At 31.8% G+C, this 21410-nt stretch overlaps 1 protein-coding gene across 1 annotated transcript in view; it reads left to right on the plus strand.

The window, feature by feature from the left end:
* LOC127735440 (telomerase protein component 1-like) overlaps positions 1–21410 on the plus strand; it is a 78838-nt gene that overhangs the window by 12735 nt on the left and 44693 nt on the right. Inside the window, exons 6-21 of the mRNA XM_052245600.1 lie at positions 898–994; positions 3078–3355; positions 4144–4277; positions 4764–4921; positions 6030–6139; positions 10394–10484; positions 11707–11905; positions 12212–12392; positions 12996–13142; positions 14436–14522; positions 14905–15044; positions 15467–15538; positions 16314–16472; positions 17589–17765; positions 18710–18952; positions 20084–20197. Coding sequence (XP_052101560.1) covers positions 898–994; positions 3078–3355; positions 4144–4277; positions 4764–4921; positions 6030–6139; positions 10394–10484; positions 11707–11905; positions 12212–12392; positions 12996–13142; positions 14436–14522; positions 14905–15044; positions 15467–15538; positions 16314–16472; positions 17589–17765; positions 18710–18952; positions 20084–20197 — 2387 coding nt within the window. The remainder of the gene's footprint in view (positions 1–897; positions 995–3077; positions 3356–4143; positions 4278–4763; positions 4922–6029; positions 6140–10393; positions 10485–11706; positions 11906–12211; positions 12393–12995; positions 13143–14435; positions 14523–14904; positions 15045–15466; positions 15539–16313; positions 16473–17588; positions 17766–18709; positions 18953–20083; positions 20198–21410) is intronic.

The following is a 21410-nucleotide window of genomic DNA, read 5'->3' on the forward strand; positions in this document are numbered from 1 at the left end:
AAATTGAATATAACGGGTTCTTTGATATGCTAAATCTAAACATGTATTTAGATTTTAGATTTTTGGCCCAGTTTTCAAGTTGGTCCAAATTGGGGTCCAAAATTAAACTTTGTTTGATTTCAACAAAAATTGAATATATGGGGTTCTTTGATATGCTGAATCTTACCATGTATTTAGATTTTTTATTTGTGGGCCCGCTATCAAATTGGTTCATATTGAGGTCAAAAGGGTCCAAAATTAAACTTTGTTTGATTTCATCAAAAATTGAATTATTGGGGTTCTTTGATATGCCAAATCTAACCGTGTTTTTAGATTTTTAATTTTGGGTCCCGCTTTTTAAATTTGTCTACATTAAGGTCCAAAGGGTCCAAAATTAAACTTAGTTTGATTTTAACAAAAATTGAATTCTTGGGGTACTTTGATATGCTGAATCTAAACATGTGTTTAGATTTTTGATTATGGGCCCAGTTTTCAAGTTTGTCCAAGTTGGGGTCCAAAATTAAACTTTGTTTGATTTCAACAAAAATTGAATATATGGGGTTCTTTGATATGCTGAATCTAACCATGTATTTTGATTTTGGACATTGGACCATAATAGGTAAATTAAAAAAATTGAAGTTCTTAGACCACATTCTTTCTGTGTCAGAAACCTATGCTGTGTCAAATATTTAATCACAATCCAAATTCAGAGCTGTATCAAGCTTGAATGTTGTGTCCATACTTGCCCCAACTGTTCAGGGTTCGACCTCTGCGGTCGTATCAAGCTGCGCCCAGCGAAGCATTTTATTTAAATTTAAATGTACAGAAAATATAAACTGTGTTACTGTTATATTATCATATTTCAAAATTCATATTACACAGTCTTTACCATAAATGCAATGTGTTTTATCTCTTCAGGCTTTCCATGACAGACATTTGACACAAGGGGCATTACCCTCAGCACTAAGAAGAGTTATGATGACTAAATTTCCTGACTTTGATGAATACCAGCTTGGTAAGAAAAAAGTTTTGGTTTTAGAATTTATATTGCATCATTTCTGTAACATATTTTGGAGCATTATTTTATGTTTGAAGTCAAATGGCAATAGAAGGCCATGTCAGTTATTTCCTTTTATTATACGACTGCAAAAAAATTTTTGTGGCCGTATATTGGTATGACGTTGGCGTTGTCGTTGTCTGGCGTCGTCATCCGAAGACACATTGGTTTTCGCACTCTAACTTTAGTTTAAGTGAATGGATCTCTATGAAATTTTACCACAAGGTTCAATACCACAAAAGGAAGGTTGGGATTGATTTTGGGGGTTATGGTACCAACAGTTAAGGAATTAGGGGCCAAAAATAAGCATTTTTGTAACTTCCAGACATAACTTGTGTGTTAGTGTATGGATCTCTCTGACATTGTACCACAAGGTTCCATATCACAAAGGGAATGCTGGGATTGATTTTGGGGGTAATTGCATCAAAATTTTAGGAATTAGGGGGCAAAAAACAAGCATTTTTCTTGTTTCATGACAATAACTTGTGTGTAAGTGTATGGATCTTTCTGAAATTGTACTACAAGGTTCCATATCACAAAGGGAAAGCTGGAATTGAGTTTTGGGGTAATTGCCCAAAACATTTAGGAATAAGGGGCCAAAAGGGGGCAAAAAATAAGCATTTTTCTAGTTTCCAGACAATAACTTGTGTTCAAGTGTATGGATCTCTCTGAAATTGTACTGCAAGGTACCATACTACAAAGGGAAGGCTGGGATTGATTTTGGGGGTAGTTGCCCCAAAATTTTAGGAATTAGGGGCCAAAAAGGGGGAAAAAAACAAGCATTTTTCTAGTTTCAGGACAATCACTTGTGTGTAAGTGTATGGATCTTTATTAAATTGTACAACAAGGTTCCATATCACAAAGGGAAAGCTGGGTTTGAGTTTGGGGGTAATTTCCCTAAATGTTTAGGAATTTGGGGCCAAAAAGGGGCAAAAAAACAAGCGTTTTTCTAGTTTCCAGACAATAACTTGTGTTCAAGTGTACGGATCTCTCTGAAATTGTACTGCAAGGCACAATACATTGTAACACAAAGGCAAGGCTGGGATTGAGTTTGGGGGTGATGAATCATAAGGGGGTTCAAAAAATTAGAGGGGGGATTTTTTTCCCCTTTTTTTTTCGTTAAAATTTTCCATTTTAAATTGGTTATTTCTGATTTATATATAAAAGCAAATAATAATGATATGGTTTGAATAGGTAAATAAAAAATTTTTAAGTTCTTAGACCACATTCATTCTGTGTCAGAAACCTATGCTTTGTCAAATATTTAATCACAATCCAAATTCAGTGCTGTATCAAACTTGAATGTTGTGTCCATACTTGCCCCAACTGTTCAGGGTTCAACCTCTGCGGTCGTATCAAGCTGCGCCCAGCGGAGCATTTTTTTTTGTCTGACTGTAAAAATGTCATATGTATGCTAGACTGGTTGGAACATCTTAAACTATTTGAATAAGCTGTCTAATTCAGAAGGTTGAGAATTGGGGAAAAGGGAGATCATTTATATTTTATTTAGAGAAAACTGCTACAGTTGAATAGAGGGGCTGTCATAATCTTGCTTAATGGTGTCAGTTATTGAGCTAAGGACATTCAATTAATTGAAATACAATGAATGGGAGGCAAAGCTCTATTGCTGTGAACATTTCAATGGTACTTCAACTGGTACTAGCAATATGTACTATTTTTCCGTTATTATAAATTGCTATAGCTATAAGACTTTATTTGGCAAAAAAAAAGATTGTTTTAGCATTCAAAATACATGAACAGGGTTGGATACTGGATGTCTCAGCTGCTCAGTGCTGCCTTGTATTTCTTCAAAATTTCTGTATTTATGTGCTTTTGAGTGTTGGGGAAGGAGGAGCCTACTTCAGTCTTGTTATCTTGTTGAAATACATATAAGTTTATAAAGGTCAATAAAATTATATTTAAATATCACGATGCTCAATAAAAAGATTTTGACAAATATTCATGTAATGCCTTTATCTACCCTTCTAAAAATGAGCATGGAGCATTTTGAAAAAGATTTATTTCTTAATTTAACTTGCAGCTAAGTATAATAAAGAAAGTTCTAGGAAAAAGAAAAAGAAGAAGGATAGACAAAAGAAAGAGAAAGAAGATGATGGATCGGCTGTGAGAGGAGGTAGAGGTGGCAGAGGAGGTAGAGGTCGTGGTAGAGGTAATGTGCCTAGAGGAGGATATGGAAGAGGTGGTTTTGCAACCAGGGGAGCTAGATTTGGCAGTTCTCAACCCTCACGACCAGTTGACAGTTCATCAGATTCTTCTGATTCTTCAGATGAGGAAAAAGAATCCAAGGTGAAAAGACAGGTAATTTTGTGAAAACTGTGTGTCTACCTTCTAGGACAATTAAAAAAATCTGCCTGTCTTACAAAACAATTACAAGTTAGGATGCAACCATTTAAACTCATTCAAATAGTAAGTTGTTTACAAATGAATAACATGTTTATTTATTTTGACCTACATTTTATTGGTTTTCAAGTAAACATTTTTTTCAAGACAAACAGTGAAATAGACACTAGAAGGGTCTGAAATTTTTAAGATATAAACAAAGAAATTCAGGCCTTTCCATTTTAACATAATCACAGCTCATACAGTCAAGTTCTTTCTTTTAGTAGTATAGATTCTACAAAATCTAAATCTTTATTCCTATGAAGACCGTTTACTTATTGATGAAAACAATTATTTTTCAATATACTGAACTCTACAGTGGCATAACATTGCAACAAAAATTAAAGATGTAAAAATTTTGAAGTATTCCGAGAGATGTATTATAATTACCTATTTCTTATTCAATGTTTTTACCATGAAAGTAGTTTTCATCTTCAAACATACTGAACCTTATGTTAGGAACATCATCAGATGACGTTGTTTGTCATTTTGGGAATCTGATGTTCATGCAGATCATTAATTAATCTCAGGTTAATTAAATTTATTCGCCAATTTTTTAGACTCGGAGCAATTAAGGGTTTGAAATATTGTATTGACACCTGTCTATTGTTGAAGACCATATGTTGATATCTAGCAGTCTGTTTGTTACTATGTTGATGGGTAGATGTCTAAATAACATGCATTATTTATTTGTTTTTAATTCTTAGATATCAGATGTTGTCTATGATGATAAAGAATCAAAAGAAGAGATTGAGAAGACGTCTTTTTCTCTGAAACAGCTGATCAGAAAACTACATATCACAGAGCCAGTGTACCATGTCATGGCGCTTATTGGTAAAAAGTATGTACACTTAGGAAATGAATTAGTCTGTACATCTAAAAACCCAAAAACTCAGCATAACATGCTTGTGTAAAGCATGTAAAATAAAATGTGTGTTTTACAGATAGTACAGAAAACCCACTGCTGACTTGTTTATATTGCTGAAAATAATAATTAGAATTTATAAACTATGTGTGTTGATCAAGTTTTTGTCCAAAGAGTATAAATCTATTGACTAGAAAATTGAGATTTAAACATTCTTTGTATGAAGCTAATACCTTGGTAAAACTGCATGTTAAAATATAAATGAAATTTAATCAAACATATATATCTTCAAAATGATTATCCTAATACATTTGCCTCATTGTGTTGCTAGTGTAGCAGAGTTAAAACGCAGCTACCATCACCTGTAATCTTTTCTATTGTGTTCTATCACTTATCGTCATATACTCTGAAACTGACAGACAGAAACACATTTTAATCATAGCCACAATTATTATTTGATAGGTATCCAGAGACATTAGAGGATTTTTACAAGTGTCGTCTTCCAGGACAATGGGAAGAAGAAAAGGCTGGAAAAAGAATGAAACTTCCTGTACCAGAGACTTGGGAAACTCAGGTTTCACTGAAAGGAAACAAAGCATCAACATGGGAAGACTTAATAGGTATGTGTATTTTTATGATCACTCATTTGATTTTATCTTTCTTTCTTGATGGCTAATTATTTATTTTTATTGTGATACCTATAGATTCTTCTTCTTTTGGGAGTGAGTTACAATGTTTCTCCCCTAAAAATAGTTGCATAAAAGTATAACAAAAAAATGATGTCAAGGTTTGATATTGACAATTTTCAGTTTTTCCTTTTGGGAGTTATGGTCCTTGGTAGATTGGAAAATAGGACCTGTATCCAAAAATCAAGCATAGAAAACTATCTTTATTATGCCCCACCTAGGGCATTATGTTTTTCGGTCTGTGCGTCTGTTCGTTTTTCCGTCCATTCGTTCATCTGTCCCGCTTCAGGTTAAAGTTTTTGGTCAAGGTAGTTTTTGATGAAGTTGAAGTCCAATCTTAGTATTTATGTTCCCTATGATATGATCTTTCTAATTTTAATGCCAAATTAGAGTTTTAACCCCAATTGCACGGTCCACTGAACATAAAAATGATAGTGTGAATGGGGCATCCGTGTACTATGGACACATTCTTGTTTTTTATATGATTTGGGTTTGAACAAGATGTCATTTATAAAAGTGTTGTTACAGTGTATTTAAAATTTCAGTAGCAGACATTCTCTATATATTCATTTTAAAGGTTATGGATTTAATTCTTGTGTTACAATGTAGTGATTACTGTAAGTTCAGAAATTATTGCGAGGTTTTTATTAATGCGAATAATGCGACTGGGTTGGTATCGCAATTATAAGAACTCGTATTCTGATATCTGATACATATGTCTGTATGAAGATTTTCCTGGATTCACAATAATTACTCTTGCATTTTCGTCCTTTCTTCAAAAATCGCAATAATAAATGCATGAAATAATTTCTGCATTTACAATAATGTATAATTTTCATGAATAAATAAATGATAGTACTTTGTACATGATATTTTTAAAAGGTATCTATATTCTTATGTTTAATAATATCTTTGAAAGAGGAGAAATTGGTACAACCCAAAAGTAATTTCATCAGCTTTTATAGCATTTTGTTAGCTAAATGTAGAGATTCTGTAACTGATTTGAATATCAATATAATAAATTTGTTTGTTTTTTAAACAGACCATAAAAAGTTGCCATTCATGGCAATGTTGAGGAATCTGAGAAATTTGATAAAAGCTGGTATCTCAAACAAACACCACACAGATATTATCAATAGACTTACTAATGAGGTATGTATAGGTCAAGCATAGACACAACCACACTGCCATTTATATCCTATATCCCAACAAACAAGAATTTAAGGTTTTATAGGAATTACCTTTCAGGTTGTGTATTATGATCAAATTTGAGTTTGTTGACTTGTCTCCTGTTGATTGATAGTATGTATTGCATTAATGCCTTCACTAGTGTAAAGTTTGTTTGAGTTCTATAAATCTTCAAATATTTCACAGTGCATATTTGGTAGCTACTATTATTAACCATTACAGTCAATCCTGTTTATAATGGTCTCCTTGGGAGCAGAGAAAACTGACCTTATAGAAAAGGTGACCTTTGAATTGAGGTTCAAAATGTGTAGATATTACATGTATTATTTTCAAACAAGCTGAGGGTGGCCTGACAAGGCAGGTTTTTCCTTAATAGAAGTCACCTTTTACAGGTTTGACTGTATTTTCTTATTGTTGTACAAACTCTGAAAAATTTTGGTTAATAGTTAAAAAGGTGCCTGTTATTAAAGTTTCCTTATTAAACTTGTATTTCACAAGTCATCTTATTCAGAGCGAGGTACATTCTATGATTTCAACAGCCATGTGTTATACAGAGTGGGGTACATTGTATTATCTCAACAGCCATGTCATTGTCACTTACAGTATTATTCATTGAAATGCAAATGATATACACTTAACAAGGATGAATTCCTTTCATATTTAAGTTATATGGTAAGGAAATGTGAACAAATACCTGATCAGTTGCTGTCATGGTCAATTCATTCACTTCATTACTTTTTACCATGTTAATAAATTTTTAACATAAGACATAATGGACAAATAGCAAACATTCAGAAATTAAGTGTTTTATAAGGTGTAAGATCAAACAAGCTTCATTAAATATTCATTTTTGTAGGTCAGCATCAAGGCAAAGAAGGCCACTGAATGCTCTGGTACATTTTTAGTCCCCTACCGACAAAGTCGAAGGGGACTTTAGGTTTGCACTCCGTCCGTCTATCCATCTGTCCGTCTGTCCATCCATCAGTTCGGCAAATCAGCTTTCCACACTTTTTATACGACCGCAATTTTTGCGGTCGTATATTGGTATGACGTTGGCGTTCTCGTCGTCGTCCGAAGACACATTGGTTTTCGCACTCTAACTTTAGTTTAAGTGAATGGATCTCTATGAAATTTTACCATAAGGTTCAATACCACAAAAGGAAGGTTGGGATTGATTTTGGGGGTTATGGTACCAACAGTTAAGGAATTAGGGGCCAAAAAGGGGCCAAAAATAAGCATTTTTGTAACTTCCAGACATAACTTGTGTGTTAGTGTATGGATCTCTCTGACATTGTACCACAAGGTTCCATATTACACATGGAATGCTGGGATTGATTTTGGGGGTAATTGCTTTAAAATATTAGGAATAAGGGGCCAAAAAAGGGGCAAAAAACAAGCATTTTTCTAGTTTCATGACAATAACTTGTGTGTAAGTGTATGGATCTTTCTGAAATTGTACTACAAGGTTCCATATCACAAAGGGAAAGCTGGAATTGAGTTTGGGGGTAATTACCCAAAACATTTAGGAATAAGGGGCCAAAAAGGGGCCAAAAATAAGCATTTTTCTAGTTTCCAGACAATAACTTGTGTTCAAGTGTATGGATCTCTCTGAAATTGTACCACAAGGTTCCATATCACACAGGGAATGCTGGGATTGATTTTGGGGGTAATTGCCTCAAAATATTAGGAATTAGGGGCCAAAAAAGGGGCAAAAAACAAGCATTTTTCTAGTTTCATGATAATAACTTGTGTGTAAGTGTATGGATCTTTCTGAAATTGTACTACAAGGTTCCATATCACAAAGGGAAAGCTGGAATTGAGTTTGGGGGTAATTGCCCAAAACGTTTAGTAATAAGGGGCCAAAAAGGGGCCAAAAATAAGCATTTTTCTAGTTTCCAGACAATAACGTGTTCAAGTGTATGGATCTCTCTGAAATTGTACTGCAAGGTACCATACCACAAAGGGAAGGCTGGGATTGAGTTTGGGGGTGATGAATCATAAGGGGGTTGATAAAAATTGGGGGGGGGGGGATTTTTTTTTTCTTTTTTTCCTTTTTTTTTTCTTTTAAAATTTTCCATTTTAAGTTGGTTATTTCTGTTTTATATTTAAAAGCAAATAATAATGATATGGTAGGAGATACACATCAAACAGGATGTGTAAATTATTATATAATAAGTATTGTTCAATAGCAAGAAATTTTCAGTTGCACAGTATTGCACAATAGCAAGAAATCTTCAATTGCACAGTATTGCGCAATTGCAAGAAATCTTCAATTGCACAGTATTGTGCAATAGCAAGAAATATCCAATAGCACAATATTGCGCAATAGCAAGAAATTGTCAATTGTACAGTATTGCGCAATAGCAAGAAATATTCAATTGCACAGTATTGTGCAAAAGAAGATACTTCGTATAAATTGCTTATTTCTTGACCAATTTCAATGGGGTTTTATTCTTGAATTCTTGGGGTTCTTTAATATGCTGATTCTAACCGTGTATTAAGTTTTTGGATTTTGGGCCCCGTTTTTAAATTGGTCCACATTGAGGTCCAAAGGGTCCAAAATTAAACTTTGTTTGATTTCATCAAAAATTGAATTATTGGGGTTCTTTGATATGCCGAATCTAACCGTGTATTTAGATTCTAAATTTTTGGTTCCGTTTTCAAATTGGTCTACGTTAAGGTCCAAAGGGTCCAAAATTAAACTTAGTTTGATTTTAACAAAAATTGAATTCTTAGGATTCTTTGATATGCTGAATCTAAACATGTATTTAGATTTTTGATTATGGGCCCAGTTTTCAAGTTGGTCCAAATCGGGGTCAAAACTTAAACTTTGTTTGATTTCAACAAAAATTGAATATATGGGGTTCTTTGATATGCTGAATCTAACCATGTATTTAGATTTTTGATTTTTGGGCCCCTTTATCAACTTTGTCCACATTGAGGTCAAAAGGGTCCAAAATTAAACTTTGTTTGATTTCATCAAAAATTGAATTCTTGGGGTTCTTTGATATGCTGAATCTAACCATGTATTTAGATTTTGGATATTGGACCATAATAGGTGAATGTCCAATTTAAAATTTTTAAGTTCTTAGACCACATTCATTCTGTGTCAGAAAGCTATGCTGTGTCAAATATTTAATCACAATCCAAATTCAGAGCTGTATCAAGCTTGAATGTTGTGTCCATACTTGCCCCAACTGTTCAGGGTTCGACCTCTGCTGTCGTATCAAGCTGCGCCCTGCGAAGCATTTTATTTTCTTCGTTCTTGAAGATATTGATTTGATATTTGGTATATAGTTTTATCATGACAAGTTATAGATCAAGTTCGAATTTTGTTTCGGTCTGATGATTTAGTCCAGAGTCATGGACCATAACTCTGGACCATATCTAATGTTAGAGTTCTATGTTAAACCATATTTCTGTGCAAAGGGAGATAACTCATTTTTTAAAAGACATTCTTTGTTAAATTATTTGAAGAATTTTTTGACAGGTTTGTTTGTTATTTAGTATAAACTAATTTTCTGAATGCTATATATATAAAAAAAATTATGAGGAGAAATCCTTTAATTAGATAATAATCTATTTCTATTATATATTTCAATTCATTACATTGTGTAGATAAAAGTTGTTGACATTTTATAGATAAGTTACAAATCTATATTAGTTTGTGACAAATGAAAGAAAAAAATATTTGGAACTATTAATTATATCTGAATATAATTTGAAAATAGATATACACTGTATTACATCATGTCTTATTCTAGAGAACTATTAATCATATCTAATGTTTTTTTTCATCATGCTTATAAGATATTGATTGATAATTGGTATATAGTTTTATCATGACAAGTTACAGATCAAGTTCAAATTTTTGTTTCGGTCTAATAATTTTGTGCAGAGTTATGGTCCTTGGACTTGAAAAATTCACTCATATAATCAGTTTTCAACATTGTTTTTAGTCATGCTTGAAGATATTGAAATGATATTTACTTTTTGTTGACACCATGACAAGTTATAGAACAAGTTAGCATTTTGTTCCAGTATAATGAATTTTTACCCAGTAGGGGACTATGTATTGCCATGCACTACTCTCAGAATGCTTGTTATTATTATTATTATTATTTTTTCATAATTATTATTGAAAATAATGTTTATTCATATGTTTTAATGAGTAACATGTATTTGTATCTTAAACATGTTTGCTTGACATAATTTCAGAGACAAGTTGTCAACAGTAAACAGTTCCCATTCAGATTTTTCTCTGCATATGAGGTTTTGGTTAATCTTGAGAAAGACTTTGAGGAAAGCCGTAAGTAATCTTTTTGTATGTAAACGACTGATTTATTAACAAATTTTGTCCTTTAATCCTGTCTGGCTATATATACATCTAGAGGATATGGAGAGATTTTTATACAACCACAAAACTTTTGTTTATAAATGCAAGAATTGAAAACAATAGTACTTTTGGCGCAGTTGGACAGAGGACTTGAGATATTTTAAGTATACTGTTGTTATACAGGCAATTGTGCCATTCATGAAATACATATATTAGACCTCACCTGAACCCTAGGTCTATGTCAGCTATTGCCATCACTTGGCATCTATCATCAGTTTTCTTTCATCGTTTACATTTATACTGTTACTATAAGTTAAGCATAAGGTTTTAAAACCACAGCTTCTGTCTAATTCTTAAAAACGAAAGCAGTTAGAGTAAAACTGATATGCATTACAATGGTCAGCAGATCAAGAATAAAACCTTGGTTTTAACACCCTAAATCATCAGTTGACTCTTTAACAATTATTGCCCTTAGATGGGATTTTTTACCTATTTTGTTGTCTTTTTCTATAATCTTGAAAACTACAAAAGATCAACAGAAGCTTTAAACAGCATTAATGATCAGCTAATCTTAATAAGTCCGCATGATAGAATTTGTCAGTAATTTCTTTTTAGGAGTTATTGCCCTTAGACGAAATTTTTTCAATAACCGTGTTTGTGTTTTTAGCTATGATATTGAGAACTTTAATAGATTATGATAGAGATCTACAGTCAACAGCAAAAATTGTCATCAAGATAATATCTGCAAATAAATACACATAAATGAACCTGTAATTTGACTCCTTATAGGAGTGACTTCCCCTATAATGATTTTAGATATGGCAATCAATTTGAAGAAACTAAACAGCAAAAATGACAGCAAGACAAGATCCTCAACAATATAAAGGGTTATATCAGCAATTGGCTCCTTTTCAGTCTCGCTGGATCCTGTAGTTTCTTAAAAAATTCAGTTTTAGATATTTTGCAGACAAGGGTGCATCATCTTAAAAGAATTAGGGCCAATATAAGTAGGTTTCCATCTTCATATCAATAAAAAGAAAACAATGTGTCAATGCAAGAAGCTTAGCACTATGAACTCCAAGCAACACAAAAGGTATAAATTTGCTAAAAAAACCCTTGATCTGTACGTTTAACAATTGAACCAAAATGATTCTTTTTTTTATCTCTCAATATATACAACTGATTTTATTAACAGAAAACAAGATTGTACAAGAGGCAGAGATTGCAGCCCAGTATGCAGCATTGGGAATTCCTCAACCAAGTGAGCGTGCCAGAGGTCGTGGTCGCGGTCGTGGTAGGGGGAGAGGTAGAGGACGAGGAGGAGGGGCAGAAGGAGAAGTACAATGGTGGATAGAGAAGAGAAACAAAAAGAAAGCTGAAGCAGGAAAAGCTAAGTATGTTAAATTTAATCCTGTCACATGTTTGCATGCCTAAGCCATGTTTAAAAAATCTCATCTTGGGTATGTTTAAGCTATAAGGTTTTTGTTTGTTATGAATTTGGTCTTTGTGTCTGATATTTGATTATCTTTGTTGAATTTATAAACTACTTGTGCATACCCTATAGTCATCTATAATTAAACCCATATATCATCATTTAGTATCTTTTTATGGTCTCATTAGGGGTTTCTCACCTCAAAATTTTGTCTAGAAATTTTTTTGTAATGCCTTGTGTAATTCACTGTCAAAACATTATATTTTAGAGAGACACCTTATGATCCATCACTTATACAGAGATACAGGAAAGCTTTAGATACAGCTGTTAAGATAGCAACAGTATACAATGTCCAACCAATCAAAGGAAAGACAATCGTTCTGTGTGATGTTGGAGAGAATATGGACGTTAATTGTACAGCAGCTAGGGGTCTTGGAAAACCAAGAAAGGTTAGATCAACTTCATTGGAATAGATTAATCTGAACTTTAAACATGAAAACCTAGACTGAATATTTACTTTACATAGCTATGATATTTGCCCAATGAGTTGCAATTTTATAATACCAATTGATGCACTTTTTCTTACCTTTGAATTGGAGTTCATTTAATCTGCTTTCATCCCACATATGCACATTTATTTGCCTTTTTGAGTTTAACAATTGACAACCAATCAGTTAATAGAAACATTCAGTGCTATTGGACTGGAAAATCAAATTTAAGAATGATAAATAAATGGAAAGATACAGATTAAAAAGATAAGTCAAAGTTATCTAGGTTCAACCTTGCCTGGCAGACTTAAAAATCAGTTTCTGCAAAAAATTTCATCTATCAGTGGAAAACATTTCTAAATTGATGTATGGCATAAATCATGCTAGTGCCAAAAATAAAAAAATTTCATCTGTCTGAAAACAGTTGAAAGGTCGTACAATGCCTCCAAAGTATCAAAATCGTAGGTTATAATGATATATCATTGCATGTCTGTTTATGTTTTAGTAAAAACCGTACTTATACTTTGTGGATTTCTGTTATAAAATAAATTCTTTTTATTTTAGATGAGAGAAGTGGCTGTGTTGATGGGTTTGATGTGTAAATACTCATGTGAGAACTGTGAATTTGTCGTATTCGACGAGACTCGTTACGACCTGATCACACCAAAACCTGGAACAATTCTGAATAACATGGAAGATACACTTACTGCTGTAAGAATTTAAACTCTTATGTGTCTGTATTCAACATAAAGAATATTATTCATAACTGAGCTCTTTATTTTGAAGTGTTGTTTTATTATTTCCTTTGAAAAGGAAAACACTGCTGTGTATTGATTTCTTATCTATTTTTAGTCCCCTACCGACGAAGTCGAAGGGGACTTTAGGTTTGCACTCCGTCCGTCTGTCCATCCGTCAGTCCGGCAAATCAGCTTTCCACACTTTTTTTCTTCGTTCTCGAAGATATTGATTTGATATTTGGTATATAGTTTTATCATGACAAGTTATAGATCAAGTTCGAATTTTGATCCGGTCTGATGATTTAGTCCAGAGTTATGGACCATAACTCTGGACCATATGTAATGTTAGAGTACTATGTTAAACAATATTTCTGTACAAAGGGAGATAACTCATTTTTTAAAAGACATTCTTTGTTAAAGTATTTGAAGAATTTTTTGGCAGGTTTGTTTGTTATTTAGTATAAACTAATTTTCTGAATGCTATAGATATAAAAAAAATTATGAAGAGAAATCCTTTAATTAGATAATAATCTATTTTTATTAATGTATATATTTCAATACATTACATTGATAGATAAAAGTTGTTGACATTTTATAGATAAGTTACAAATCTATATTAGTTTGTGACAAATGAAAGAAAAAATATTTGGAACTAATAATTATATTTGATTATAATTTGAAAATAGATATACACTGCATTACATCATATCTAATTTCAGAGAACTATTAATCATATCTAATGTTTTTTTCACTCATATAATCCGTTTTCCCCACTGTTTTTAGTCATGCTTGAAGATATTGACATGATATTTACTTTTTGTTTACACCATGACAAGTTATAGAACAAGTTAGCATTTTGTTCCAGTTAAATGAATTTTTACTCGGTAGGGGACTATGTATTGCCATGCAATACTCTCAGAATGCTTGTTTAAAATAATATGTAAGAATGATCATGAGGCTGTTGTTGGTGGCAATCCTATCTTCTAAACCACTTTATGGGTGCTGTGTTTGTTGGAATTAATGGTTAAGCTTATATTAGAAATTGTTTACCAAACAGCATTTCTTGGTTTGAAAGTACATTTGTAGTTTCTGGTTGGGAATATTTGAACATATTTGTCCATTTGCATTTATATGTGGTATACAGAAAAGTTTTGACTTAAAGTTGAAAATTGAATTTGCCATTTTCAAACAAATTTACTTACAGTTGGATGATTTCATTTGCAGTTTTTTGTGCTTAATATATTATTTTAACAAATTTATATTTTAGTTGGATAAAAAATTGAAGCCCGGCAAGAAATTTGAATACAAAATTCCAGATTGTATATTGAATGATGCTTTGGTGGATAGACAACAGGTACGGGCTTCAGAATAAATCAATTAACATTAAGTGTAATTTAAGAAAGTGTGATTAATTGTCATTGAGACGGCTTCCTATAAATGATCACTTCCAAGAATCAAGGTTAGCTTCTAATATTTTCATGTCATTAAAATGGAAATGTTCACAGCAATAGCATATATATTTTAAACAAAATTCTGTGGATTTGGTTTGCGAAATCACAAATGTCTTTTTTCACTTCTTTTTCATATATTTTAAACATATATGTATAATCTTTTCAAAAATTTTAAATAAATTGTATTTCTGGAAGTATGAATTTTTTTATATATTTCAGATGTTTTTAAAGAGTTTTTATATATACAAAATTTTCATAAAAATTTGAATTACCTGCTAATTACAGATTGATAACTTGATAATACTGAGTGGTGGAGTTGACAGTGTACAACAGGAGTTTGTCTCCTTTTTCCTGAAGAAGTTCAGACAACTAGTGAACCCTAATCTGTTATACGCCAATATTTCATTCAGTGGAAAAGGATGTGGGTATGTATAAAATGTTTATTTTAGCTTACATAAGTCTGAAAATAACAAAGATAGGACTTTATATTGTAAGCAGGCAGAATCTTAGATCTTTTGTATACAAAGTATGCTGTTCAAGATTGACATGGTCTGACAATATTAGTTCAATAAAATATTTATATATGCTGTTGAGTTGTGGGAAAAAACAAAAATTTTCATAACATAAAGTATTTACTTAAAAGTTTAATTAAAAAAAGATAACTGGTTTCTTGTATACCAGGTCTGTTCAAGGTTGATGTGATTTGTAAATTTGATAGTTTAACTAGATATTGATGCATGCTGTTTATTTGGGGGTATGAATTGAAAATCTGCACAAAATAAAGCATTTCAAAAATTATGAGAGTAAATGATTTTCATATTAAAAGGTTATCTTGTTATATTTTTAGATTTTCAGAGAGTATCAAACCAGAGAATGATAATGACATCTATATCACAGGATTTAGTGATGCTATACTGAGGTAATACTTATCTGCCAAAACATATACAGTGCCAATTTTTATGCCTCCGCCGTAGCGGAGGGAGCATTAAGTTTTACCCTTGACCGTCTGTACGTCCGTACGTCCTGAAATTTGTTTCTGTTCTCTAACTTTAGTTTGCCTCAAACAAATGTTATGAAACTTATACACAATGCTTACTACAATAAAACACAGATCAAGTTTGAATTTTAGTGGTGTCACTTTTATCGTTCTAGAGTTATGCCCCTTTACAAATGGAAAAATTGCTGAATTTTTTGTTTATGTTTTCTAACTTAAGTTTGCCTCAACCAAATGTCATGAAACTTATACACAATGCTTATTACAACAAAACTCAGATGAAGTACGAATTTGGGTAGCGTCACTTTTACCTTTCTTGAGTTATTTCCCTTTATAACGTTATATGTTCAAGTGGGGCATCATCAGTGTCCCATGGACACATTCCCCATTTATTGCAAATGGAATTGATTTAAAATATTGCCCTTCAATTATTTGCTAGTGTGAGACAAGAATTTTCCAGAAAATTCACAGGATTAGATTAAATGCTAATTATTCATGTTATGCTATGGTTTATTCCCAATAAATTCCTTTTTAGTCCTGTAAACTCATTAAACAGGGATATAACACATCCTTTATTTGTCTTGAATATGCATGTAATATTGTTTAACCACAGGATGTTGAGCAAGCAAAAATCTTCCAAAGTCATCAATTGATGTTTTATTTGAGAAAATTTAAAATTTAAATATCTGATTTTGAACAGATTCATTGCTGAGAGAGGTGATGGAGGACAACTTCTACATGTTGATAAGATAGATGAATTCTTCAAACTGAAACCTATGCCAATACTACAGGATGTCTCTAGACCAGCGAGGTCTGTTCCTGTAGAAAGACCACTGCCAATACCATGCAACACACCATGGTAAGTTATAACTTGTTACAATAGAAATTAAATAACAGTGACTGTGGATTCATAAATAGTCATGGGGTGCCAATTTTAGAGGATTTAGTGATAAACTACGAATTAAAATGTTCAATGAAGTATACATTTTCTACAGGCTTGTATTCTGACTTTGCAAACCATGTAATCAAATATCCAAGAAAAATACAATTGTTCCTCAATCCACTTAAAATTGGTATGCATGAAAGTAAACTAATTCACAGTAACCAATTTTCTTGTAAAAGGATAATTCTGTTGTAATGTTGTGAAGATCTTTTTTTATAAAGAACAGATGTTCAAATCCAACTGCTCATGTGGAACTTAAGACTTTTCCAGAATTGATTAAATGGGGGGATTAGGAAGGCACTTTTATTCAAATTTGAAGTGTGGTGGTTATTTTAGATAGAAAGTCTTAACAATTATATGAAATAATCAATTAAAATGTGATGCATCGCAGGGTTAAATATAAAGTACCTTTCGAACCCCCAATACATTTATTTCTGAAATAGCCCTTAGGTAAAGATAAGAATATAAGCTGAAGTTATCTGAAGCAAACTGAATAAACTAAGATTATTGGTTTTTGTGATTAACAAAAGTTGAAATGGCTCCACGCTAAATTCAAGTTTTGATTTGTGTTAAACCCTAATCAGTGCCTTAATGATTGGTATATACTGAAGACCACGGCAGTTGTTTCAATATTTTACAGAAAAAATTATGGGGCCAAGGTTTTTTTCTTGACAAAAGCTTTTTAAAAGAGTAGCTTCTAAAATATAATGCGGAATGTATTCTTTTCAAAATAATTTTTCTTCTCTTTTTTTTTTTTTTTTTTTTTTGAATGCAAAAACATTTTTGTATACTTAATTGTTGATATGTATGGCATTTGTCATGATTTCTTTCAAATACTCAATGATGAAAGACTTTTGGATGTGCTTTTACTGGTTGTGTTTTTCTCTCTCACCTAATGGAATGAAATTATATTTTTATAAAAAAATCACCTGCCTGAAATGGAGGAAAACAACACAATGTAAAAATTTAATGTGATGCAGCCTAACAAATTGAATCATGAATGTGTCAAATACTGTTTTCTTTTTTTAATAGCTGGAGAACCTTCAGAGTTTTTATATCATCAACATTCCGAGACATGCATGGAGAGAGAGATGTTTTAACAAGATATGTATTCCCAGAGTTACGTGCTCTTGGAAAGAAACATTTTATAAATGTATATGAAGTTGATTTGAGGTGGGGAGTGACAGAAGAAGAGACAAAACATCATAAGTAGGAATTCAATTGTTTTCACGGGATGATATAGTTTACAAAATTTATCTTTTTTTTTTTTACCTGTATGAAGTAAAGCCCCTGTTATGAAAAGTCTTAATGAAAATGTTACGTACATGATCAAAATTCTTACTTTTTTTACTCTTTAACTTTTAACTTTTAAATATTTAGTTTAAGAAATATAAAAAGGTTGATAAATTGGAGCTTGTAAACATTTGTAGTAATTAGTTAGGATAGCAAATAAGTTTGAAATGAAATTTTATAACAGCTATTATACATGTTCTGTTAAGAAAAATTTAGATTATGTTCTAGAGGTAAAACTCACTTTAATTGTTAAGTTTCTTTTCTCTATAAATTTTTTCCATATTATGAAAAATGAAGGTATTTTTTACCTTTTTCTTATGGAAATCAATGTATAGATATAATTTGTTTATTAAAGTGTCACATTTTGATTGCAATAAAAAGAATTCATACACAATATACATACATAATAAAACAGCCAATATCCAGCCAAAAATCTGACTTACGAGACACTATATACCAAATAAAGACAGCGTAAAAGTAAAAAAAATATATATATGTCTTTTTCACTAAAGAATAATCCTAAGTATATTGTTAAATAAGCAGACATAAGGCTCTGATGATGGACCCATACTGACTTGCAAACAAACAGAGCAGAGTAATGTTGTCAAAAAGAAGTTTATGGGAAAACGTTTTTTTCTTGCAAGTTCTTGTTTATTTAATTTATAATTACTTAAATTACACAAAAAGCAGCACACTTTTTACCTTTTTAAGATTTTTTGTTGTTGCAATTAATTGAAGTTCACATTTTGTGTAATTGAGTTTCTTTTAAAAGGAAGTGGTTTTGTTTTGAATTTTTATGCTAATTGGAATATTATGCAATTAAGTAGGATATTATAAACCCTACAGTATTTCTTTTGTAGGACATTAGAGTTATGCTTATCAGAAGTTTCCAAATGCCAGTTTTTTATTGGCATCCTAGGGGAACGATATGGGTATATGCCTGATAAATACACTGTGCCAGATACACCTGAATATGACTGGGTGAAACATTACCCTCAAGGGGCCTCAGTGACAGAATTAGAAATGCATTTAGGAGTTTTGATGAATGCTGCACAGAAACAAGACAAAGCTGTGATGATGATCAGAAACAATAATTTTATTAAGTAAGTACAAGTAAATGCATAGGTATTTACTTAGAAATGTTCTGTCTAAACTGAACCCTGCATAAACTAAAAACCTGTATTATTTGAATTTTTGTATCAGAAAACATTTTGAATATTCTTTAATACTTATACCCAGGTTAACGAACACCTGCCTAATCCCAATAACTGTTCAGTCTCAACAGGTTCAGGTAGGTCGGTTTTCACTGTTCATTTCAATAACTTTGTGAAGAATTTATCATTTCCTCGAATATTTATCTTCTGTGTTATTATGGAATGTACTTAACCAAATTTTAGACTATGTTTTAACAATATTCATGCATGTTAGGGTTATTTATTCCATATGGAGCTCAACTCTATTTGTATCTTACAATAGGCTTTTCCTGATTGGCTGTCAATGACATGCTGAACAATTCATTTTTGATTGTGACATAAAATATTTATGAGATTTGTTATTTCTTATAAATGCATGTCTAAAAAATGTGCATATCAATGACAAAAATAATGTTAAGGATGTTAGCTACTCTGTTTCAAAATAAAAAGCTTTTAAAAGACTTATACATTGATAGTATATATATATATATAATGGAACTAAAAAAAACAGAAAAAGTTCAAGGGGCGTGTCCTTTTTGTTGAGATATAAGCCATTGAAAATTTGACAGGAAATGATTCTCTCTAGATTCTTCCTACAATTAACATCAGCATCTTTTTTCTTTCAAAAATTATGAAAAAATACCAAGGATTTTAGAAAATTAAAATAAAAATGGCTTTTTAAACTATATGTAATAAAGTTATCAAAAGAAAAGTAGCGGTTCATGGGCACAGCATGGATAAAACCAGAGGATTCTGAATATCTGACAAAAAGTCAAAACCAAGACTAGGGAACATCCTTAAGCTCCAATGATTGTTTTGAAATTTGTAATTGATACTTGTAAATTTTCTAGTATGACCATTATTATTTTGATGCTGTGGTGTTAGATACAGATAACTTAAACTGCAACGTTTTAATACTGTGATCTCGTCTAAATAATTTACACCCATGTTGGATACATTATAAAAATGCCATTTTAATAGAACTACCTTTTTATGGCAATATTAATAAACCAGCAATATAAAATTAACTGTTTGTTCCAGAGATGTACCAAAAGAATTCCTGTCAGATTTTGTAGCAGAAAATCCAGAAGCTGAAAGCAAGATGACTGCACTGAAGAGTAGGGTTAGGAGATCTCCTCTGGAAATTATTGAAGGGTAAATATTGCTTGTGAATGGTATGCAACATATACAATGAAAAATGAGGGGGGGAGGGGGGAAACACTATTATAAAAAAAAGAATGACAAGAAATATATATTTAGAACAATAAGAACTTCAAAATATTTTACCAGAAGTGTATTTGAGGTGTATTAAATGTTAGAAAAACTATTGAGGAATATAGAGGTTTTTAGTTAACTTTTTTTTATAATGCATATCCTAGTTAAAAGCTATAGGGGTAAAAATAATGTTGAGGAAGAGTTGCATATGTGAGAATTGAACATTCATAACAATTTCCATTTATCATGAAGTACATGTAAAACTATATTTCTATAACAATGGATATTCTGTTCCTTACTCTTGCAGCATACCCTATCTCAAAAAACCTAGTTGAATCCTGCCACATGTTTATATGCCTGTCCTAAAAAAATCTCAATGAGTCCAGGCTTCTAATTTGGTTTTCCAGATGCACATTTTGTTTACATTAGACTCATCAGTGGTACTCAAATCAAAACAGTGGGAATACTAAATCAAACACAAAGTTGGAAGAGCATTGAAAACCAAAAATTCTAAACAGTTGTGCCAAATATACATTTAGCTAGGGCCACCCATGCATAGGATTAGAATAAAATTAGCATTTTAAACAATTCAATATATTAAAACTAAAAAAAGACAACAATATCCTGGATTACTGCAAGGAAATGCTTTATTCTGGTCTACATGTTTCGCCACTTACAGTGGTGTCTTCAGGACAATTTAATGATAGGAAACAAATGCTGAAGTACATAAAATGAGGTTCATTTGGGATTGCAAAAAAGGTTAACAAGAAGTTACCTCACAATTATTGGTTGGACGACTTTAAAATGAAAGTGAAAGTAAAAGTTGATAATGAATTGTCAGTATCTTTTCCAAAATGGACAACACCACACTGAACATTCTGTACCAATTCAATATATTATTCAAAGAATTAGCAGAAAATGACTGTATCAATGATATTACATGTCAACACATGAGTTCTGACTACTGGGCAGGTGATATCCTTGGGGATGAAATGTCTACCAGCAGTGACATTGACCCAGTGGTTGTAAAAACTCATCAAGTATTCCAGGCTTATTATTTGATATACCAGACTCCTGTTTTATCTACATACGACTCATCAGAGACACTCCAATCAAAACAGTTTGAAGGCCATATTAAATAAAAAGTTGATGA

This window comes from Mytilus californianus, unplaced genomic scaffold (genome assembly GCF_021869535.1).
Source record: "Mytilus californianus isolate M0D057914Y unplaced genomic scaffold, xbMytCali1.0.p SCAF_3, whole genome shotgun sequence".
NCBI classification, from domain to species: Eukaryota; Metazoa; Mollusca; class Bivalvia; order Mytilida; family Mytilidae; genus Mytilus; species Mytilus californianus.